The sequence below is a fragment of the Ambystoma mexicanum genome, chromosome 7q (assembly GCF_040938575.1).
Source record: "Ambystoma mexicanum isolate Mex_15411 chromosome 7q, UKY_AmexF1_1, whole genome shotgun sequence".
In the NCBI taxonomy this organism is placed as follows: Eukaryota; Metazoa; Chordata; class Amphibia; order Caudata; family Ambystomatidae; genus Ambystoma; species Ambystoma mexicanum.
In genome coordinates this window covers 751218430-751243529 of record NC_090941.1, presented here as the reverse complement: position 1 = coordinate 751243529, position 25100 = coordinate 751218430, and the positions used below count along the sequence as shown (strand labels likewise).

General features: G+C 44.0%; 1 protein-coding gene across 2 annotated transcripts in view; it reads right to left on the bottom strand.

Annotated features, from left to right (window-relative positions):
• The window catches only part of NPAT (nuclear protein, coactivator of histone transcription), a 1036854-nt gene that overhangs the window by 281331 nt on the left and 730423 nt on the right, over nt 1-25100 (bottom strand). For both annotated transcript variants that reach the window (XM_069640444.1, XM_069640445.1), the window contains exon 14: nt 13842-15512. In XM_069640444.1, coding sequence (XP_069496545.1) covers nt 13842-15512 — 1671 coding nt within the window. The remainder of the gene's footprint in view (nt 1-13841; nt 15513-25100) is intronic.

Sequence of the window (25100 nt, the reverse complement as noted above, 5' to 3'; positions counted from 1 at the left end):
ATTGAGGGAGTCGATCCCTGCGTCACAACGAGCCACCCTGCTGTACAGCAAGATCATTTACTCTCCGTTGGAGAAGACCTTAAATAATCTCATAACTTGACAGTTTTCTCGGTCTTCAGTCTCCATTCATCTACATACTCAAGTTTTGTGTGTGAGGTACACCAGATTGTGGATTGGGTCACTCGCTTGATGATTTTTAGACTCTGTAGTATTGTCCAATTTATACTTGTACACAATACAGTATACCAACTCCTTTTTGTGAACACTGATCTCTCATTTTGTATGTCACACAAATTGCCACACAGGATTCATCAAGTGTTGAATGCCATATTTCATGTCCTCTATGTGATAGCTGATGTTCTGTGATTCAAAATTGAAAGAATAGTTAATAAAGTGGTTTCTATAAGACAACATGATACAATAACAGATGTTAATTGACAACAGTTGGTTTTAGTTGTGATCATCACCACTGCTTGCATTGAGGGGAGAGGTAGCCTGTTTCCTTGCTTGGTATAGTCTTAAGTGTGTATTTCCCTGTTTGAAACAGGGTCCCCCGATATATAAAGAAAAAGTGAAAGGTAAACAGTGATTTTTATTTTTCTCTGGCTTCCTTACGGGTGAGAACTCCGACTTGAACCCATTCACAGAACTGGACACATCCGATTTGCACACCTGCAGCCCTAACACTCTGTGGCAGAGACTGTCACCATGCCTCTATTTGGTCACATCCATATCACACTCAATCACTCGTAGGTACAATGTTTGACATTTGAACCCAACACTGATTTTACACAGGTGGTTCAAGGTAGGGACACCCAAGGAGGACAGGCTGCAATCAAGTTGCCTAGAAATGCTGCCACTACCCAGAGGAGCCCACACACACAGAGAACAGGCTAGGATGACCCCTCAGGGTCTTAAGTCCCTCTTAGGGCACAATTGGTACTTCTCTCTCGAAGTTCCCAGGTGAAGATCAGGGGAAAAAGTTGGGTTAAGGGTGTAGGGACAATCAACATTACAGAGGGCCTTGCAACAGAGAGGTAGCATGGGACTGTGTGTCACACTTAGCCAGTCCGTTTGCCCCTAGGTTCAAACCAAGATTTGGATGATGCCATCTAGTGATAGTTTCCCGAACATATGCGGATGTCATCTGGATAGCCACTAATTACAGCCTGCTTTCACACACGTGCCTCTCATCAGATGCCCCACCCTACCTATTTGAAAGAATCGCACTCAACTCCTCCAACAGACTTACCAGATCCCACCTCTCCAATCAGATCTCTGTACCCACATTCAAAAGATCCAAAGCGGGAGGGTCCAGTTTTCAGCATCTCGCACCAAAAAATTGGAATGCCCTGCCTACTACACTAGGGAATGAAAGATCCTACACTACCTTCCGCAAAAGGCTAAAAACCGTACTGTGCTGCTAAATGTACTTAACTAACCCGCACTTTCTTGCTGTTTCTTTGTGACCCCAGCAACAGCCCAATGTATGCTCTTTTTCTGATATCATTGGTTTATACTATGTCTTCACTACTGTTGTGTTAACTATGTAAGCTAAGCACTCTAACAGAGCCATGATGCCCCAGGGCCGTTTGTGCGCTTTATAAATGCAAATAAATAAAAATTGCAGATAAGGGCCATCTGCTCTTCCACAATCTCAGAACTACCCATGTGTAGGCAGTTATTAATCAGGTGACACATGGCACTGATAAAAGCTCTATTTCCTTTAGGATCCTAGAGTGGGTTCTCCGTAACTTAACACCCTAGCTTATTCTGGTAGTCCTAGTTTCAGATTCAGTTTCCACTTTACGGAACATCTTGCAAAATAAATGCAATGTTAACACCTGTGCAACTGTAGTGTAGTGGAATTTAATGGTCACAGATTGTTACCATTTCAAAATGTTCTTGTACGTATTTCTCTCCCTCTGTTTACAAACATATTAGTATAATGTTTATACATTTCAATTGGCCTATTTTAGTCTATTGGGATGGTTTGCTCTGACATCTCTACATCTTTCAGGTGCTTTCCTGTGCCTTTCCCCACTGAAACTCATTTATTTTCTACTTTTGAAAGACCTTAATGGATTTTTCGAAGTGTGGCAAATCCAGGAAATTCATCCCTCTGCCCAAGGGGGAGCCACCCCCATTGGGACTAGGCAGGGGAGCTTGCTAAGCTCAACGCCTGCTAGGAGACATGGCAAGTGGGATCCCACTGGGGGTAACCCCACCCCACTACTTAGGAGGACAGACATATGTAATATACTCTCTTGTTTAAAAAAAAAATGTTTTGTTACCTGGGGATTGACTAATACATGTTTTCAAGACATGCATCTAAGGGTGGTGTGTTTTTTTACCATCTGGAGGCAGCATAAGCAAGTAAACGCAGATAACCTGACTTAAGCCCTCCCCATGTTACATTAAGTAGGAAGAGCCCTTCCATGTTTTTGTGAGGACAGAGAGGCCCACAGAGCCACACAGAAGAGCCTTCTTTGGAGGTGTGGCCCGTCAATACGAGAGAATGCACTAAACGTGGTGTTTGGGCCTGCAGTCAAGCCTCACAGGAGCTTTTGCCGACAAGCCACAGCAAGGAGGAAGCAAGCCTTGCGCCGGCAGCCCAGCAGGAAACGCCCAAGTCTCTGGAGCAGGCGCCACTGGGAAGCAGCTAGCTACAGACGAGGAGGGAGTAGCAGCTCCCACAAAAGCCACCAAAAGACAACAAAAATAAAACCAACCGCCTCCCTTGCATACCTGACCGGAGGAGCACTGAGAGCCAGCAAAAGGTTCACGCTCGCTCAGGTTAGTCAGGCGGTACGAGTGAAGCAGAATCCGGGAGGGGGTGGGGCCGACAATCCCCAGATGTGGTGAAAGCAAAAGAAATCTGAAGTGGGGCGAGAAACTGACCCCGAGAGGGGGTGAGACGTACAACCATAAGCTCGAACAGTGGGTGTTAGGGGAGTTTTGCTAAAGTCCCACTTGAGGATAAGACTTTAGTAAGCTATACCAGTGGTTTGTAGATCCCCAACTCTTAGTATCAGTCTGTACTACTGCTGGTACCTTGGCAGAGTGGCAGAGCAGTCAGACTTATCATAAGAGGAAGATGTGAGCTGTTGGTAGGTTTTGCTGAACCTAGTTAGTAATGCACATCAAAGAAAAACAAATGTATATTAAAATATAGATTTATTATATTTACACATGAATCACTTCAAAGTACTTAGCACAATAAACCAAAACACTTATGAATACTTTAGAAAACTTTTCAAAGGCCACTCCTTAGTTTGTAGTTGCTCATGGTTACATATGTTACAGCTTTTAACAGTAATGACAGTTCTATCGAGTGCTCCAGATTTTGGAGTGAGTATTTTACTCCCAATTCTTTGAATTAGAGTGTAAATCCAATTTCAAGAGAGAAAAAAATATTTTCGTCCTTCACACAGGAGTAAAAAGTGTCGAAAACTATCCAATTTGTGCGTAAAATTAAAACTTTTCAAAAACATAAGTGACAAAACAGCTGTATTTTAAAGTGGTTCTAAATAATGTATTGCACCTGTGGAAAAAATGGTACGGACACAAGAACCTTGTAGATGCATACTACCCAGCTTCATCTTCATGATACTTGGGCAGAAACTCTGTTAAGAGTTACTACAGATGCCAGCTAGTTACATCGGGAGATTCATAAATCAAGTCCCTCGCTCTACCAGCATCACTTCTCTGCCTCTCTGGCCTACTGTTGCTGCCTAGCACTGCCTGCTGGACAGCCACTCCATGTTTTTGCTTCATCTCTCCTTCCCTTTGCTATTTTTTTTCCTCTGTCTCTCACTCGGACGCTCTGAATCTCACCCTTAAGTGTTGCGATACCACATTTTTGCGGTCTATTTCTCGGTCACTCTGCCTCTCACATCTCTACATTCTATTGTTGCTTTTTCCCTCCTATATCTCGCTGTATCGGTTGATATAACTCCTCTTCCACTCTCATGTCATTACTCTGGCTATATCTGTTTTTCCATTTTCTGAGTTGTGTTTGCTACTCCTTTTGATTATCTTTCTTGCACTGTCTCTTATGTTATTGGCCTGCCATTCTCTAGTCTTGCTTTTCTATTCCCATCTCTCCCCACCTCCTGTTGATCTGTGTTTTATTTTACTGTCTTCAAATGTCTCTTGTGTGTTTGTCCTATTAACTCAGTTTCCCTCCTCATTTTCTTTGTTGCCCTATCATGCAGCTCATTGCTCTCTCTTCCTGTTGCTCGAATTCCTGTTTTGGATTATCGAGTATGTTCTCTGTCCCTTGGCCCCCCTCCTCGCCACACCTTTGAACTTCTGTATTGCTTAGGTTCAGAGTTGCTCTTCCTCTCCTGTTTATCTGTTTGTCTTTTAACATAGCAGCAATAAATATCCAAAAAGCTTAAAATGCCTTTTCTATTTAAAAAGCTAGTGCAGCTTTACCATTGAGTGCTCCTCTTTAGATGCGTGAAAAGCTTCTTTTGGCAATTAGGCGGGGAATTGTAGAGTTAGAGGTTTGTCTGATCATATGCAGCCCTTGCCTGAATGCAGATACTTTACCAACACTGTATGCCATTACCAAGTACAAGAGCCCATATGAGATGGGTGTTCTGAGCCATTACAGGTATAGCAGCCTCAATGGATTGTGTGTATAGTGAGCCATTACAAGTATAGCAGTCCTCATCAGATGTAAGTTGTGAGCCATTATAAGCACAGCAGCCCTGAAGAGTTGTGTTCTGAGCCATCACAGGTATAGCAGCTCAGATGAGGTGTGTGTTTTGAGCCATTACAAGTACATCATCCCGGATGAAATGTGTGTTCTCTGAATCACTGAACATGTATTAGTCCATTTGATAAGTCGAATGTTAAGTCAACTGTGTTACAATTGAATGTTAACTGCATTTTAAATGCATATCTCTGATGCAGACTCATTAACTCACCTATTAACAGGATTTGAACTAAGAGGTTATACAATATTCTCTGCAGCAGGGTTATTGACCTACTGAGCTGCCTTTCCCAAAAGGCTGTTGACACTGAAAGGCACATAGGGTTAGGGCACTGGCAGTTCCATGTGAGGCTTGCCTGACATAAATGGCTAGTCAAAAGCTCTAAGCCTGTTTGGACTATCCTACATTAGTCAGGCGATTCATAATGAGGCTTTGAAATGTTCCAGATTTTTGGCAGTGGGACTCCGTAATCGGACATGGGAGAAGCAGAAGTTTTGAAAAGCGCAAGACAGAGTAGAAGGGATTGAAGTATATTACAGCAATGACATCTTCTCACACTGTCAGAGGTTGGTGGGAGGAGCGCAGACACTATTCTTGCTCTGTACTTTAGCTGGCTGCAGAAAATGCCAACACATGTTCGTGCTTTCTCAACAGCAGCTCTGTTAAGAAATTCAGGTACTGTCCCAAAACATAGCAATCCTGCTAAATAATGTGGGCATGATGCAATCAGCCCTGTCGTGAATATTTGGCATTGTGCAATGACATGCGTACGATACAGCAGCTCGGTTGATACATTAGGCTACTTTGCCTGAATATATATCAGTCCTGTTGAAAGGTACAGGTACAAAACGTGCCACTGAAAATATATACAGCACTGCTTCTACCTGTATCCATTATATCTGCTTGTGATGGGTGGTCAGAAAGGGAGTTAAAGTTCAGACCACATGCCAAGCTATGAAATTGGTGTGCTTCTGTGATGAAGAAAACAAAGTATGAAATTCCCATGCTACTGCAACTGCGCTGCCTCTATTAAAGCCAATTAAGCAGAAATGCAGCCCTTGTTTGAGACAATTTTTCCTTTACACAATACTACCTGTGTCCTAAAGCAAAGTGAAAAGCACGTCCATGATTCAAGATGCTTGAATAACATAGTAACCTACAAAATGCAGGCAGTTGAACAAAGTGAACAAAACACAAATTCCCTTTAGATTACTCAGAAAGTATCATCTTGATAGAATCATTAACAGAGGAGAGTGTTAAAAAAATTAAACAGAGCAGGACTCATCCCAGTTGCTTCTGTCAAAAAACTTTGCCGATTACTAAAGTTTAGAGTGGATTTGCAAGCTGCTGTTGGCCAGGCTGTCACTATTGAGCTCCATAATTTATGGGTCTGCTGCCATAAATAGCCTGTGTAAGTGGTACGCAGGGAAGAATTAAAAGGGATGTATTGACAAGATTTCTGTGCGTAAAAAGGCCGATACGCACCTTATCTGGAGGGCTGCTTCTATCCTATTATCGGTAATAACGCTCATCCGCAAATCTTGCAGAAATACGGTAAAGACATTTACTCTGCATATACATATAAAATAGTGATTTTTGGGAAGGAAAATTGTTGGTTAGTGCAACACTGGCAGTCCTTAAGGTTTTAGAGGCAGTTCTTTCGCACAAAAAGTCTTTAAAGGTCCAAAGCGCAACAATAGCTAAAGGCAGTTCGGAGAGGGCTGGACAAGCAGCAGAATACGAAAGTTCCTGTGGATACTTTACAGTCTCTAGTCTCTAAGATGCAAGAGGACACAATCAACGTTGGAGACCCTGTAAAAGGGCTTGCTAAAGGGACACAAGCAGTGGCCTGAGTCAGAGGCAAAAGGGGTACCCTGGACACCTATGTGCACTCAAATGCTCTGGAGCAACTTCACAGATTAAGGTAAGCAATACCTTTCACCCCACAGTACCTTAGGTTAGAAGAAAAGATTGCGACTGGATGCAACTCGCTGCGCTGGACCAGACCTCTGGATTCCTTGGTCTGATGACGAAGGGTTGGACAATTGATGGGATCTCTCAGCAGCAGTCTTGAGGGAGCATCTCTGGCACAGCTTTCAGCAACTTCTCTGGTCACTTTGTGGTGTTGGTGCCTTTTCGGCAGCACCAACAAAGTATGCAAATCGACCGGTCAATCTTCTTTGCTTCTCACAGTCCCACACTCCGCTTAGAGGGTCTGGGCGAGTTGGATCTGATCTCTGGAGTGCCCTCGAGGGCTCAACAAAAACTTGGACGGATTCTGCCTTTCCAAGATGATTCACTCGCAATGGGCAGCATGTCTCCTGGTATTGGGGTTTTGCAGCTCTGGAAACTCACAGGACCTTGGGAGATGGCTCAAATCAAAGTTAGTCTTGGGACTCGTTGTTCCCACCAGTCAAAGGGAAGGAGTCGTCCTCTTCGGAGTTCCTCTGTCGTACAGAAAACAGGGTCAGGACAGCAGTGGTCGCTTCATTGCGTTGCAAAGGGTATGCCGGCGTCTCTGGTCTTCGTCTTCTTGGCTTAGTTCAGTTTCCAGTGGTCGACTTGCCTTTCACCTCTTATACAGTTCCAGCACACACTCCTCTGCAATCTCTCTAAGCAATTTACAGAAAGGGGTGGGTGGTTGTCCAATAAGGACAGCAAGAACGTGAGAGGGAGCCAGTTCCATTCAGGCACTCAGGCAGACAAAGGGCAGGGAAGTGAAAACTCCTTCCCCACTTCCTGCCTGCCCAGACTCACTGGAGCCTAGGCAGGGGGGGGGCAAGGGTTCCCGCCAAAGGCAAAAAACACACAGGCCTCCCCCTCCCAGGACAGTAGAAGGGCTGACAAAGAACAACCACACTAGTAATGGCGAAAAAAGAAAGTACTTGGGTGACCCTATTGTGCCTAACCGGGGCTATGGATATAGCCTGCAGTAGAGAAGTGTAGTTACTCTAGGATATAGAAAATAATCTCAAAGGAGGACCCGAAGGGTTCCCAGCAACACTGTCCATATGGAGCGGTGTGCTGCAATAGTAAAAAATACATATGCCTTTAAAAGAAATATGGAGGAAAGTAGACTCCATAGGACAGTAAAATACCAAGGAAAGGGTTCCAAAAGACAGAGCCCATAAGAATGAATGAGAGGAAAAAGGGTCCACTCATTCAGGATTAAAGAAAAAGGCCCAGAAGTCCAGCACAAAGTGCTGGGGGTCTCACTAAGAGATGGGATGATGCATACAAATGATAAATCTCCCTAACAGGGGTGAGAAAATAAACCCCAACAGGGGGTGAGGCAGCGACGACCTCAAGAAGGGATGAAAACGAAAGGATCCTGAAGCATTGTGAAAAACAGACCAGAGATGGGAATGAGACAAAGGCGACCCCAGGAAAGGGTGAAAACCAAACTGAGAATTTGCCAAATATATACAGCAGTGATGCCTGGGAATTAGTATCAAACACCTGGAACTATTACAAGGTATACAACAGAAGTAAAGACAGGAAAACCAGAGTGAGGGGGAATGTCATGATGCCTACCCCCGGGCATCCGGATTGAGTCCATCAGCCCCGGGAGCAGGCATCCAGATACTTATTAAAACCCCAACAGCCCCAGCTGGGGGCTGTTTGGATTCAGTCCTGGCACCATAGGCGCCAGGCTCATAGACTTTACTTACCTTATGTAGACCATGTTGCAAATGAGTCCAAGCCAACATGAGGCCTGGATGGGACTATTTTATTATATGGACTATTTTTCACTCGGGTGTGGTTCTGGGGAACTTCTTACCTGGGACTACTTTGCAGGCTATTTAAACCACGCCCGAACAGCAGCCCATGCTTCGTATTATTCTGCATCCAGCAGCGTAACGCTCACTGTGTCTGCAAGTCAACATCCAGTCTTCTGCCACGCCCGCCTCGAATCCGGAGCTCCTAGACAAAAGGAAAAGAAAGGATAAGAGGTTAGATCACGGACATTATTTGATTCCTTACCTGATTCCAGACCCAACACAGCTCCGAGCCTGGAAAGGACATTATTTCAGCACGCGTCGCTTCGCCAGCAGCAACGCCACGTTATACTCCCCAGTCCACCGCATCTTTCGACTCAGCGCTGCCTCCATAATTTTCTTCGTCGAAACCCAGCCCCTGGGGGGAAAACAAAAGGAATAACAAGGTGAGCCGAGAAAACCAACAAAGACAATCTCTTGCCACCATAGGCTTATCTGCTTTACCACCAGAGGTACTATCCTTTAAATTCGCCACATCTTCCTATGCCGCACCTATAAAGGGAGAGAAAAAAGCAAGTTAAACTCATGCAACTTTTACCGGACAGTGTTGGGAAATACAGACTCTTACCTGAACGCCATCAGCTGCCTCCAGGCAATATTCTTTTGGACCCAGCTGCAACCTAATGAGGGAATGGAACAAGAATAAACATCAGACATATTGAACTCTTTGAACTTTATAGACACTGGAGTCAATATTCCTCCGGAACTCCTCCAGTACCTTCAAACCAGTGAAGTAACTGGTATCTACGCGCCCCTGCCTGCCATGCAGGATGGAGAGCTCATCATTTAAAAACATAAGGTGAGGTTACCAAGAGGGGATATCGGAGGTGATTAGTGGGGAGAACGAGAACAGTTGGGGGGCATCACTAAAGTCCACGGGTGGCTAAATCCCTTTCTTCACTTGCAGGAGAATACTTCTACGAGTCCAGCAGACAAGATTAGGCGGGCCAGTCCAGTCAGTCTTCTCTGCTCTACGCATCACGTTGGTGGAGACCGCAGCTGTCCGGGTCCGATCGACGCCCCTGTGGGAACCAGGTGAGCGTAACACAGAAAAAACAAACAATAACTATTTACCCAACACGGGGGAGGTGAAAGACAATTGTGTGAACTGGATATTGTGGTCAGGAAGCCCTTTTTGAGGCCAAAGAGAACAGAGGTGTGGGGGGTCAGACGCCAACCACCACTTAATCTTTGGGGCAGGAAGCCATTGCTTGATGTTGTTTGTGTTCTTTCTTTACTGTTTTAGTGGTAGGGATAGGAGTTTGGGCGAGTTAGGTTCTGGGTGACGGACAAATGTTATGTTTCTGGGCATCCCGACGAGCACCCTTATATTTCTTTTCTTAGGATAGTGCATAAACTATTAGGGACAGAAGAGTATTTTTGTGAATACATTTTTATATAATTTAGCAGAATTTATAATAAGAGCTGTACATTTCAGACTGCATACTTTGCACAATATATGTCATTAGAAGCTTTGTGTCCTTTTCTAATCCCGGAGTCAATCTGCTATTCTATCAAAATAATTCAGGGTCCTCCTTGATATAGTTCAAGGCAACAATTGGGTTTGGAATACTGATTAGCTAAAATTGCAAAATATTTTTTTTTTGATTAGCAATCCAACTTAAGTGATTAGCAATTCTTTTTCAATGGAACACGCACAGTAAGCAGATCTATTTACAACCCTTTCCAAGCAACAAAATAAAAATGAGCACCTCTCAGTAAGGCGCAATCACAGACAATGAGGAGCTGAATGCACATAGTGCTGCAGCGACAAATCTAACTTCACCCGGGAAGCAAACTAATGATTTGTCATTTTTTAAGCTATGGTATGGAATAAGGAGAAACTGAAAAAAGTGAACCACAATTCTAAATTGTATGTACTTGGATTGTATACATTCACATATTTGTAAAGTGCTTGCTTATAGTTTAATTTTCCCTTTAACAATAGGTCTGCTTGTTTGTTCTCCCGCGGTTAGGCTGTTCACAATTATTTGCCTTTGCTGATATGCCCCGGTGTCCCCGGTACCTCTAGGTGGACTCACTGGCTCCGGTTGGTGTTCCTGAATTTTCTTGCAATCGGCGGTGAAGGTTTTCCACCTGCATCTTCACGTCCGCCTCACTTCCTTCTCCATTCTCTTGCGGGTTCCACTTGACACAGCTGCTTCCTTCTTGGTTCTGGTAAGTGTAGCGCTCCCTTCTGTCACCTGTAAACACCAAGGAGCCTCTCACCAGCTCCTGATGTTCTTTGTCGGTGAGCCCCCTGGCTCCACCACGCCGGTCCCAGCCTTTGTCTCTCGTTCCTCAGAGAGGTGCAACTCTCTCCCGTCCATAGCTGCAGCAGCAGAGCTTGACTCTGCTTCTGCTGCTTACATTTCGCAGGCACAGGTGTTTGTGAGCAACAACTAGAGTGCTTGCTGGGATTGTGGCCTCCTTTGCTCTGCATTGCTCGATCCCTCTTCCTCATCCCAGTATTTTGAGAATCCTGGGAAAGGAAGCCTATTATTGACAATTTACTCAGAGATCTTCGATAAACATTTTCATAGGGTTTCAGTGGCAAGTCAGTTCTGGATGCTTGATAGGTGGAACTGGAAAAGGTGGTTTCAGAGGTTTTACAAGGCAGCCCAAAGTTGGATGGATGGTCTATAGGCTTAGTGAAAAGGTGTTCGCTATTCTTCATAGGAGAAGGAGTAGATGTATAACAATAGTCCATGAAGGTTTTGGATATGGGAGAGTTGTTTTCAAGGGAAAATGTGGTACACCAAGCCTGAACCGATGAAGATATGACATCTCTACGATGTCATCTCCTCCCATGTGATCCTCCATTATATAGCCGCCTGCAGGGTCAGGATCAGGATCAGGTAGCGGCTGCTGTCCCCTGACCACATGCGAGGAGGTCACCACCGGGAAATTAGCGAGGACTCCATCAGATTCATCAAAGCTGCTTGTGCAGCGCTTACCTGTGTAAGGAAGGCAGTGTATTAACAGCAAAACTTGTTTATCAAAAAGGGCACCTGGTTGATGCCTTGCTCTACCCAGGTGGGTAGTCACGTATTAAAGAGCAAAATTGAGCAAGGTCATAGAATACCTGGCTGATTAACGAAGGGTGAACACACACCTATGGGGGTTACACCTTGGTAAGTGTGTACAAGTAACTGAATGACTTCTGACAAAAATATATCAGGACAGTTCTGCGTACTGCAGTTAGATTTTTAATAAAACTGCAGTTTACGTGTTTTTAGATACACTTGAAAACAACTCTCCCATATCCAATTGCAACACAAAGCAGGTCATATATGCTATAACTTGCCCATGTGGACTCATATGTGGGCAAAACCATAAGACCAGTGAAGACCAGGATATGCGAGCACCGCTCGTACATAAAAAACAAAGTACCTGATTAACCACTGGTAGATCATTTTGTCAAGTAAAACCACACCAACATGGACGTTAAATGGGTGGTAATTCAGAAAGTTTCTGCCACCATCAGAGGGGGAGATGTCGACAGAATCTTGACCCGTTTAGAACAGAAATGGGTTCACAAATTAAATTCTGTCAGGTCAGGTTTAAACATCTGTGTAGAGTGGAAACACTTCCTGTAATTGAGACAATGCCTGCACTCCTATTTGACTTCATGTGGCACTGCTGGACTCTGTAAATGCCACCCCACTGGGGTTATATGTGCCTTCTTCTGTGTCAATGATGAACATAAATGAGGCATTTCCTGCAAATATGTATCGTGATATGTATCACCCAAACATGTTGGGATCCCCTCTTTAGTAGCTCCCGACTCCATCACCACCACCCCCTGACCAATCAGCTTCCCAGCCTCACAGTGAGGCGCCCTCCGCCCACCTGCCTAGACATGGATCACCCACCTGAGCCACGCATCCCCGCCAGCGGTAGTGTACACACTAGTATGCCCCTCTTTGGCTGAGAGTTTAGTCTTACTAGTATTCCGATTTCTACCTTGAGGACTTAGCGCCCTTCATTTGGGTCAGGCACCCCCACGGGCACCCCGGCCTCGCGCACCTCATCATGGCCGCTCACCCCATTTAACCACAGTCCGCTCAACAGCTCACTCTGTGCGCAGCCATATATATATATATATATATATATATATATATACTCATTTATATATCTGCCGTTTTCTGCTACCAGACTGCACTTGGACCTTACAAAAGGTTCAGGTAGGTGAGGGATAAAGGGAACTGGAGAAGGTTTGGAGATCGCTGTCATAGATTTTGGGGCTGGTCTGTCATTGCCTGATCGATGATAGCCTTTTCATCAATGCTAGCACTTCCCATGCATACCCTTCACTGCCCGGGACACAGATGGGTGAGCGAGGGGGAGATTTTCTCCTCATCTGTTCCGAAGATAAAACATTAGCTGATGCTTGGGGAAGACGGAGGAATCTGGCTTCTGTGTTTTTTGCATGTCTCCTCATAGTGCTAGTGTAGTCTTGGGAGAAGTAGAGGGTTGGAGGGGGAGGGGATAGAGGAATCGCTGGGCTGAATCATGCTGGGAGACTGTGGTGGAGGGCAGGTAGGCACTGGGTCATCCGGGGCAGCAAACCCAAATGAGTGAAGTGCCGAGGCTTGCTAAAGGCTGTTCTGATACAGACACGACTCACCTTGCGACCTCGAGTTTGACGCTCGGGATTAAGACAGCAGCCAAGCACAGAGTGCCTGTACATTTCTGACCACCTCATCTCTCCCTTTGCTGGTGGCACGCGCAGGCAGGGCCCAGACATAAGTGCAACAATGTTAACATTTGTTCCAGAGCCCGTCCAGCATGTCCAAGGCTCGCTTCTGCTCACTCAACTCACAGCTGGGCACCATTAAGCAGAGCAGATGCCAGCTTCAAGTACATGTCGCAGCAAATGCGACACCCAACCAAATGACACACTATTGATTGGTATTGCATCACATATTGCGATGCAATACCGCTTATTCTATGCCTTGCTTTCAGCCTTAATCAAGCAACCATTGCTATAATGATAGATCAATGTGCTGTTATATGATCTGGAAAGGTTCATAACTGGCCTCTGCTCGACATCTCTCATTGTCCATTGAACCCCTGCAAAGACCTCGAAACCAGTTCACAAGTCCTCATTGAGGAAAATGCCCATCGTATGCCTCACCCCTGCAGGGGTGAACATAACCACGTTCTCCCATTTTCAGCAACCTTGGTGAATTGGGCAAAAGATTGAATGATAAAGACCAAAGTAAATGATCATGTCTATGCACAACCTGAAAATCATGAGGGATGCAGGGTAAATTCATGTAAAAAATGGCTTCAGTTTAACCATTTAAAGTATCAAAGACAAACTTTGAATTACCTTGAGATACCTTAGGTGATAATGCCTGCCCAACTGCAAACAGGTTTCTTGGTCGAGGAGGGGTTTGAACTTGTGATTGGGTCTTGGCAGCTATAGGAGTGATTTTGGACGGCGTAACAGTATTACGGAAGGAACCATTATCCGTCATGCAAGTGGTGATGTAAACATTGCTTGACTGTCCAAATGATGTACTTGTTGAAGGCATCAACTGCATTAATCCGCCATCCTTGGAAAGATTAGGCGCAACGGAAAAAACTGTGCCATCTTCAGTCTTAAAACTAAGTGTACTAGACGCTGGGTCATTAAGTCCATGCACAGGAAGGCACTGGTCAACGAATACTACATCTGAAATTCTTTCTGAAGATGTTACAGCTTCTTCAGTAGAGGCACTCTGGGACACACCAACACTTTGTACTTGTATTTTACTTGGAGAAGACAAGATTATAGTTGGAATATTTTCACCACTAATGCTGGAAACTGCATTATTCAGCTCAGTGTCCAATGTACGAGAGGATTCATCACGGATTATGATGTTTAAGGACATTATGCCAGAAGGATCTCCATCAGGCTGGCCACTGCTGGAAGGCACATTGCTCCCAGTTATGGGGACAGTGCTGGAGTCTATGATAGTGAACACATTCTCTGAAGCTGTAACAATTTGTCTGGCTTGTACAGGTGCCAGAGTACTACTCTCAGTACATGTTATCAAGGGTACCTTCTCTGTCGTGGATGTGGCACAGGAAAGACTTTCTATAATTGTTTCGGCCTCTGTTGAAGGTGCCGGTTCCTTAAGCAATGTTGCAGTTGGTGCATTAATGCATGTGGTTACTGAATTGAGTATTTTTTCAGCAGGTTCCTGGGCATCAAGCGTCTCTGACTCAGCAATTTGAAGCTGTTTTTCTTCTGGCCTAGGCTCACAAGATGATTTTTTCAGCAAAGAGCATTCCACAGAATCAGCAGAACTGTCTTCAGCATTAATTTGATGGTCGGGACTTTGCTGTACAGTCTGTGGTGATGCTGTGGGAATAGCATCTAAATCTTTCGGGCTCTTACTGCAATCATATGAATGATTAGTGGTAATGCTTACTTTCGGATCATTGCTCCTAAAAAGCTTCACTGGTACAGCAATGAACGGTTTTGTATATGCATCTTCAGATAGTGGTGTAATATTTAATAGATCAGGTTGACATTCTATGTTTTTTCCACTGCCTTTGGTACTTGAAATAGGTTCAATTTCAGTATTTGACGTAACTACTGAATGCTGTTCAACAGCCTTGTGTCCCAGTGCTGGAAGATGTTGTTCATTAGGGGACAACTCGTTTTCAGTTTCCATTGTAGTGTCACTTTCCGTTACCACTTTGCGAGAGGTGGGATTGCTGTTCGACACCATGCTTGGACTTCCGTTTTTATCCAATGGATTGTACTGCTGGATAGACTCCATTATATCTGGCTCCGATGTGCTGGCTTGTATTTCACAGATTTGTTTGCCATTGTGAACTTGCAATAAACCAATACTTGGCTTTTCTGCCTCTTTCTCCAAGTGCAAGCCAACTGTCATTTGCGTTTTGTTCTCCTTCTCTTGCCCACATTTATTTGAATGCTTAGTTGTTGAAGAGCATATCTTGGCCGCAAAATGGATTGTAGATGAGGCAGTTTCTTTCTGGCCATCTCCTGCTCGTAGGAAAGAACATACAAGTTTAAGTTGGACTTTAAATGAATGAAATGCAATGGAAAAGCATTTAAAGTTAGAATATACAGAACAACGTGCAGGTCATAATACATAGCTAGTTGTAATTGTAAAGAGTAAGACTTATGATGAAAACATAGTTAAAGTATTAAAAAACCAACATGGATTTGGCAAGCGTTTATGGAAAACATGCTAGATTTCAAGGAGGGTTCACTGTATTTTGTTCTGCGTATCAGCTTTGATGCTTAAAAAAAATTGAAATGTAATTTCAGCGCAAGATCAACCAGTGGATATTAGTTAACATCTTTCCAGAAGTGATTTTGGAGGGACATAGGCACCAGGTATATATTTAACTCAAAGGATCCCAATGTATTGTTGCTGCTTTCAAAGAGCAAAAGTGGGGCACCGGTGATTTTGGCGATAGTCTCCCAAACCTCGGGTTAATAAATGGAATTGCATGGCTTCAATCACAATGGACTCAAGTGAGTTTAAGACTTGAGTTTGTAAAAAACAAAAAGGTTTGATTAGCTGAGGAATTTGATTAAGTCAGTACTTTGCACATGAGTCTAAACACACTTAGTCTAGCAGATTGAGTTTATGCAAAAACGACAACTGTGGAGGTGAAGTCACTATGTCGGGTTGCCAAATGATGTCAGCCTGCTCTCCTAATGTAAACATGTATGTCAGTAGGACAGGGGCATGTACAACTACTCTATTGTAGACATTCTTTAACATTTTCTGACTGCAATTGGTCGTTGGTTACAAACAAGGTGATGGGTAGGCAAACTCTATAAAATGTCAATCAATTTGAAGATCGTCCATAAAGAGCAAGTTTCAACATATCTTGCGGATCATGATATATCTTGCGCATTTAAACGCTTTTGAAACATTTTGTAAAGATATCTGCTTAATTTCCCCAAAATTACTATACAAAAACTAAATCAAGTTTGTGAATCCCCCATCAGTTTTGATTTTGCTAGCCACTGTAGAAACAGTAGCCATATAAACAGAGGCAACAAAACTGAAATCATTTAGTTTATGAAAAAACAAGAATCATGATGTACAAATGAGCAAAAGGGTCTTAACGGTTTACTATTTGAAGTGAAGTTAATGGTTTCGTATTTGAAAGATCTGCATCTCATAATTTTGGTATAAGATCAATAGTCATGATCTTCATGGTGTATTCAGATTTGGAAAAAACAGCCTGGTACTCGTCACCAGCACTATTACAAACACTGAAATCACTTATATAAACAAAGTAGCATATATGCCCAAAGGTGCTCCAATGGCTCCCCACTCACTATTTTAGGTAACCGCTGACTATATCATGATGAAACCAAAGTATGGATTTGGCACATTAAATGACATCAGGAAATCTGTCTCAACCAACTGGTCTTTTAGAAAGAGAACGTACCATGAATTTCTTCTTCATCAGTAAGTAAATGTGATCTTGGGAAGAAATGTGGCATGGTAACTGCATTTGTGAATGTGATCCCATGTTACCTGGGTCCCAATGCTAGCTCCTCCATTAAATCACACTGGCGACCCTAGGCTAAACTTTACCTCTCTGCACCTCATGTCCGTCATCTGCCAACAATTAGGAACACTTTGAAGTAGGATAAACGTCAGTTAATCCAGATTACCTCCAAATAAATAAAATGTAATAGAAATAGTGTTCAGTCATTTTAGACCAAGCACAGACAGAACAAATGCTTATCATGGTGTAAAGGGACAATGGGAAACTAGCAGCATTTCTTCTCCTAGACCCCTCCGCTGCCTTCGATCTGGTGGATCACAATATTCTATGTGCACACCTTTCATCAGCAGCTAACTTCTCCACCAACGCCACACTCTGGATAAAATCCTTCCTCAGTGACAGAACTATGAAAGTTGCCTCCCCTAAAGCCAAGGCACCCCCGACCCCAGTTACTTGTGGCGTGCCACAAGGATCCTGTGTGGCCCCCCACTCTGTAAAATATCTTCACAAAGCCACTCTTTGACCTCCTGGACGACCTGGGTGTCATCTACACCAATTACGCAGATGACACTCTGGTCCTCATAGCCATCTCAGGAGCAGACGAGATTGACACAGCCACCATCAACACCATCTTCCGAGCCATCCAAGACTGGATGGCAACACAGTCTTTGCTTGAACGATAAGACGGAGCTGCTCATCATCGGATCCCAACTCAAAATTGCCAAACTTAATCACCTCTTCAATTCCTTCATCATAGATGGATACTCTATGAAAGTCACTAACGAGGTTAAAATGCTCGGATTCCACCTAGACTCCTCACTCAACATTAAACAAATAAATACCACCACCTCAGCAAACGCATACACATGTAAACTCATTAGATCCTGCAGAAAATTCTTCTCCCTTAACAATTGCCTCACTCTGACTAGAGCACTCATCCTCACGCGCCTGGACTACTGCAACGCTCTCTATGCAGACACAACTAAACCAAAATATCAGGAAGCTGCAGGTCCTACAAAACAATGCCCTCAGGGCCGCGCTCAACATCCCCGGATCTGCACACATCTCAGACACTAGACACCAGCAACACTGGCTACCAGTACAGGAATGCATCATTTTCAAGTCTTTAAGCAGAGAGTTAAATGCTTATAACATTCAAGCTGCACTAGAACAGTCTCATTAAAATGCGTAAAGAAGTTAGATGCCCCCACACAAATTAGTTTGCCCCTCCGCTACCGCCCGTGAGGTTGGCGCCTCTCGCAACATTTGAAGGATTAGCCGCCACGAAATGTAGGAACACAAGCACACACAGCATTCACCATATACACACGCGCACACCAAGCCATCCATACATTTAAGTGTGCGCCCTTTCATCAGAGGTGCGCGCACATACACCTAGGCACCCACCGATACATTTAAGTGTGCACCCTTTCGCCATACACTCACACAGGCAGCCACCCATACACTTGTGTGCACCCTTTCACCATACACTCACACAGGCAGCCACCTACACATTTATGTGTACACCCTTTCAAAATACACTCACACACATCATGGGCTTGAGGGTAGCCCTATTACTTCAAATAAATATGGTTTCTTTTTGAAGTCACTCTGCCTTCATAAAGAAATTGTTTCCATTAAGAACCGAACCGTAACGGAAATAATTTCTTTATGAAGGCAGAGTGACTTCAAAAATAATTCTTTTTGAAGTCATAGGTCTCCCCCCACTGCATGACATGGAGGCCTCCAGCCTGGGGTCTTCCATGTCATGGGGTGGGGTGGGGTGGGAGGAGCCATCGGGACTACAAAAAGAAAGTTTCTTTTTGTAGTCCCTCTGCATTCATAAAGACATTATTTCTTTTACAGAATTCAAAAAGAAACATTTAAAAAGAAAATGAACAAATATTTGTTTTCTTTTTCTTTTCTCCAAGTGGGGCCCCCACCTAGAACATGTGCTAGTGGCCCCCGGTTATGCTAGTGCATCCAGTTGCTTCCCCGGCAACGACAGTAAGTTCTGCGTCTTCCTCATGTTATCTGCCCTTGGCCTATTGTTGATTAACCCCACTTGGTCCAACTGGACCAGTGCGAGGAGATTGTTCTCGAGCCTGGTAGCCAAGATCTTTGTAAAAATCTTGGCATCCAGGTTGATCAGGAAGACTGGCCTGTAGGCCGCACAGCTGGTGGCGTCTTTTCCAGCTTTGGGTATTAGTGTAATCAAAGCCTTTAGAAACGAGGTAAGTAGTTCCCTGGTCACCAGATCATTCTATACTTTTACCAGGAAGGGTGACAGAATCTGATTAAAAAACATGTACAAATGTACAGTATACCAGTCTTCCCCCAGGGCTTTCCCGGAAGTCAGTCCCTTGATTGCACATTGCACCTCTTCCAGCTTTATCTCGCTGTCCAGCTGGTTCCTACCCGTGGTATAAGGTAATGCCATATCTATCCCCTGGAGATATTCTCGCACACCTTCTACGTTTTCCCCTCCCTCCTAAGAATACAGTGTCAGGAAAGCACAGGGCTATATTCCTTGGGGTTTTACATCTCTCCCCATCTTTTCCTCCAATTTCTCCCACCCTCCTGCTCACTTTATGGGTCTTGTGATGAATCCAAGGATGTTGTCTCTTCTCCCAGAGGGGAGAGTACTTGCCATGTGGCCAGGATGGTGCGGCCGCAATCCAATAGTCCCTGGCGTTCTGACGGAGCAACCAACGGAGTGGAAGCCCTTGCAAAGTAGTAACAAGGTACACGAGTGGGCAGAAAAGCTTCTTGGATATGAAGAGGTGGAGGGAGAGGGAGAGGGGCAAGGAATACCCTGAGAACTGGGTTTAGGACCCACATACAGAGATATTGCAAAATAAAGTAGCATATGGTACTACTCGGCAGGCGAGTGAACCAAATTTACCAGAAAGACGATTTGCAGAAAGCAGGCAAGCCTGGGACTCTCATCCACAAGTCAGTTATCTATCTTCATAAGTCACAGTGCATGGTGAAGGATAAACGTGGATGACTGTGTATGAAGGAAAATTCAGCAACAGTAGTACTTGGCAGGCGAGTAAACAAAGTCTACTTAAAGAAGATATACAGAAGCAGGCGAGTTGAAGACTTGCATTCACACATCAAACCTTCATCATAGTCCCTGCCTGGGTGAAGAGTGAAACCATTAACTGGGCAGAAGAAAAAAGGGAAGCAACCATTACCTTTAAAGTGTGAACATTTACATTTCAAAAACACAGTAACTGGAAGTGGAGGACCTAGATTGACTGAATACAGGAAGAAGGAAAGTGGAGGAAGGGAAGCATTGCCTTAGAGGCTTTTTGTTTACAAGAAACTAGTCCAAAGAAAAATGTCACAGTACTTGGGAGAAACAGAAACCAGGTTAACTGTAACAGAAGACGAGAAACCAGGGGGAAGGAAACAGTTCCTCTAACCTTTTGTGAACTGGGAAGCAAAGGTAAAGAAGCAAAATACATTGTCAATTGGTAGTTTGTTTCGTACCTCATTTTGGAACTTAGTTGCTAAAAAGGAAATCAACCTGTTGAAGAGAGTTGATCCATTTCAACTGGAGACCTATTTTGTGGATGCAGCAAAGGTCTATTAGAACTTTGTGCACTTTAGAACTTTGTGTTGGTAGTTACAGACTTTGAAGAAGAAAATCCTTTCACTTGAGTTTTAGTTCTTAATGTGAGGCTAGAAGTAGGTTTTGGACACGATAGTGGACAGATATTAATTGGACATCCTAACAGACTCTTTAGACTTTTATTTTGAGTACGGAAAAACACTTTGTGTTAGGGAAAGTAAGGCATTTCTCAAACCCTCTTTTTGTGTTAAACAAAACTATGCCACCAGCGTCTCGCGTTCCAACTTCTACACTCTTACTGTCTTTAATCTGTTTGCCAGGATGGCGCCTGCCTGTGCTCATACCAGATTTAGTATGTGTTCGATTTTGCCCAGGTTCTGCTCTCTGACCTCAGCTCTCAAAGTATGCATGTCTGCCATAATCTCACGCTGCTTTTCAGTACAGTTATTTTACTCCTCATCTTGATCTTCTAATGTGTCTGCCCTTTTATTTCGCTCCCCGTCTGCTATCATGAGCCCTATTATTGCAGATTTTACAGCTTCCCATACTATTTTTACAGGGGCCTCAACATTATTGTTTTTCTTGATGGTAAGGTTGATTTGTTTTCGGAGCGTTTCCCTGAAAACTCTATCCTGGAAAAAAGTGGAATTATATTGCCAGCTGCTAGGGCTCCTTCTAAGGAGAACGAGTACCATGTCAGTGACTACCATGTGATCTGTGCATAGCACTGGTCTAATTTGGGAGGATTCCACCCGCGCCATATTACTCTCATCTACCAAAAGGTAATTGTTTCTTTTAGAAGATTTATGTGCATAGGAACAGAAGATATACCCTTTCTACCTGGGTTGGCCTCTCGCCATGCATCACTCACAATATCGAAGCAAGCAGTAATCAAGACACATGCTTCCCTTAACCGCTGCCTTTGAGAATCTCACATCTCTCCCCAATATTTCCAGCACAGGGTGTAAAAGCATGTTAAAAATCCCCTCCTACTATTCTGTCCCCTCCAGCCCATTCATCTATGGCACAAACTGTCCACAAACTGGAGTGCGGCCATAGTGATCTTCTGCCCCCCACACTTTCTCCTTAACCATGAGGAGCCTCCCCTCCAAATCCTCCTTTATATGGACCTCCTCAATTGGGAGATTCAAGGGTTATCAAAATATCCACCCCCCTTTTCTTGGTTGGGCCGGACGTCCAAAACATATAGGTTTTTTCTTCCCCAGTAATCTCTGCTCCTTCCCGATCATAATGGGTTTCCTGAATGAACATGCTAGTCACTTTGTGCCTGGACACTTCTCTGGTTAGTAGTGACCTCTTGATTGATGAATTAAGCCCTTTTAAATTCAGCGAAACTAGCCGAAAGACCCTCCCAAAAGTGTTTGCCATTGGATGGTCTATGGCATTGACATTTACTTCTACGCCCAGCTTTCCACACCACTTACACATTTTAGCCTTAAGCACCTTGTCTGGTTCTGGTATTGTGTCCACCCCTCCCACAAATCCCTCCCCACCCACTTCTCCCCCTTATCAACCATAACTAAAAATATCAACAACTTTGAAATAACCAGCCAAGTCTGGTCCATGCTTGAAACAGGACTGAACCAGGCCACCATTCGTGGGCATGCTCCCCACCGCCCCCTACAAATTATTCATCGATAGATTCTATGTATAGGTGCCGGCCCCCATTAATCCACCTCTTACCCCCCTCGGCCCCCACTTCAGATTGTATCAGCAACAGCACACCCCAAATGCTACTCAGTATTTGAGTGGTATTCCTTTGTTCCTAGCCTACACACCTGTGAAGAGATTGCAGTGTTCAAGTCACAGTTTCTATGCATCCCAGGCTCTGTGGGGCAGCAGCTGCAGCTCAATGGCAGAGCAGCTCAGGGAGCTCCGTGTTCATGCAGCCATGTTGACCCCTGGTGGTCTCAAATTACTTTTTCACCATAAAATTCCAAATCTTTTTGAAGGCCTGCTCGTAACCCTGGAAGTGAAATTACTCCGATCAGAATTTAGTCCATTGTTGTTCCCATCCTTACTCACCACAGCCAAAACAAAGGTATACAAATAAGAGCCTCACTGAGGTTCCTTGGTGAGCCCATTTAAAAACAATCACATATCCCGATAAATGTTCCTATTTAATGTGGTTGAATATATATATGCTTTTTTATATATAATAAAAACATTTTATGCTCATAATAGGGATGAAATGTCAAAATACAATAAGAAATAATTGGCAATATTTACTTGATTAACTCCATGACTATAAAATACTAAATCTTAATATTAATCTTTGACAATATTTATAAGGTGGCATTAAGTGGTCCTAATATTTAGAGCTTTCTTGGTTTTTGAAATAATGTCCCTCCTACCTAATGTGTGAGTCTTTATTGGCAATGTTCCCTTGATTGTCTAATCACTATAATAGATAATTTTCATGCAGTTAGTCCTTAAACATCTGTTTTACTTGATACAGTTAATTATAGTTTGTAAAATTAGTTAGCCCTTGTATCACAACTAATGATGCACTGCAAACGTATCTTATTGTCATATAATTGAGAAATATTTACATTGGAAATCTTTTCATAAACTTTTTTTTACATTACAAAACAAATTGCAAAGGTTTGCCTTCTAAGTTAATAGCAGCACTGGTCGGAGGTATAACAGGAGTGCCTTTTCCATTAACTAGTATTCCCTGTTCTGCAATTCACTTAATAATTAAACAAGATGCATGATTGTATTGAAAAGCCCTAAGTAACTGAGCGTATAAAAGAAAGCAAAGGTGCAGATTCATAGATTTTTACAAGAGGTTGTGGTCCTTCATAGCAAACAAACTGCACATGCCCTTCACTGTAGTGCAGTGTTTTTAAAAGTGGTCCATTTGCCCTTCATGACCAACAAATGTGCTTGTGTGACTCAAGGTTGCTGGCCCCCAATATAGGTTGATAGGACTCAGCAAAAAGTGTTTAGGCTCCTTGGGGGACTGTAGCAGTAAAACACATTTGCCTACCCACAATAGGTACACTGAACTTTATTTTATAGCCTGTGATAAATCTAAAGAGCGTCACCTCCCCCAAAGGGGGAGCCACCAGCTTTGGGACAAGAGGCGAGCCTGCAACACTTCTTGGGGACAAGGTAAGAGGGATCACTCTGGAGGAGACTCCCTTTTAGGGGACAGGAAACCCCTAGGGAGGGGTACAAGTCACCATCCCTCCCCAAAAAACACAAACGCCTCCATGGATTATGTAGGGGCTAAATTCTGTGGTAATCCTAGAAGACCGTTAATTATGGCTGACCCAGTTTCTGAACCATAGTGTATTCAATCTCCCTGCAAGAAAGCAGAGATGTGAAGTACACCAGTCCTCTAGATGAGGGCCATTCAAAGAACCAATCGGGAGTGTGTCAGGGAAGCCCACAAATTTCAACTGTGCCAAAATACAGAGAGGGTTTGTCCTGTAAGAGAGAGAACGCCAGACAGTGTCTCCCAGCTTGTGGTGCATGCTAAGAAATTGCAGGAAGGCACGCGGAAGAGCAGCTGCAACAGCCCGAAGCAAACACGAGCGCAAGAACTGACTACCCTCAGAGGGCCAAGGCAAAGCCCTGCCTCGAAATCACCCGCTCCGAAAGGAATAATAGCCGCATAGTCGGGGTCCTGGAGGACGTACTTCCAGGAAGAATGGAATTGGCCTTCGAAAAAAAAAGTCCTCTTGGGCAGCCCAGACCAATCCCCCCTCTTTTGCAGTGGAACCGGCCCACTGTCTCTAACCCCCCCTTTCCCAGACCAATAATAGCAGAAATATTGAGCTATCAAGACAGAGATCATCCCTGATTTTTCCACCTCAGTGCAGCGAGAACGTCGACAATTTATAGGAGTGAAGAAGACGCCCAGGGAGCAGAAAATTCTGTATGCTATGCTGTTCCTGGCACGTCTAAAACTCCAGTTCTGCTGCAACCTTTCCTTCTTCACGGTCCCGGGTTAGGCTGTGAAGTTCATGGAAGCAAAGATACCTTTGGATAATCCAGCCGCTGATCCAGCTGAGGGGAACCTACCTGACTGATGGCGCATGGTTCAAAGGTCTCTGTCCGGGATCAAGGTCCCAAACCCAACATGGGCCGATAGTATTGTTTATTATGTAACAGTTGCCTCTTCACAATCCACAGATAGGATGATACATCCGAAGTACAATGTGTGAAGCTGTGCAGCAATAGCGTACCCCTTTGCAATTGCTTTGTGTTTATTAAGGGTCAAATGTGCGTCTGATCCCTGTTGGACCGAGGGAGTAGTTGGGGGTGGGTGAGGGAAGAGTAGATGCACTGCTAGATTGAGGGCAGCAGTGGGGGTCGGGGGATGGGGGCAGGGCACGGCCATTAGAAAGCGGCCTGCAACAAGTTTGAATGCCTAATTTGTTAAGGATTTCAATGAGGCGACACACACCTTGGTCTCAGCCTAGTATGCAGCGAACGACTGAAAGCTTCTGTCTTTATATTATATAGATCCAATATTGAGATGGT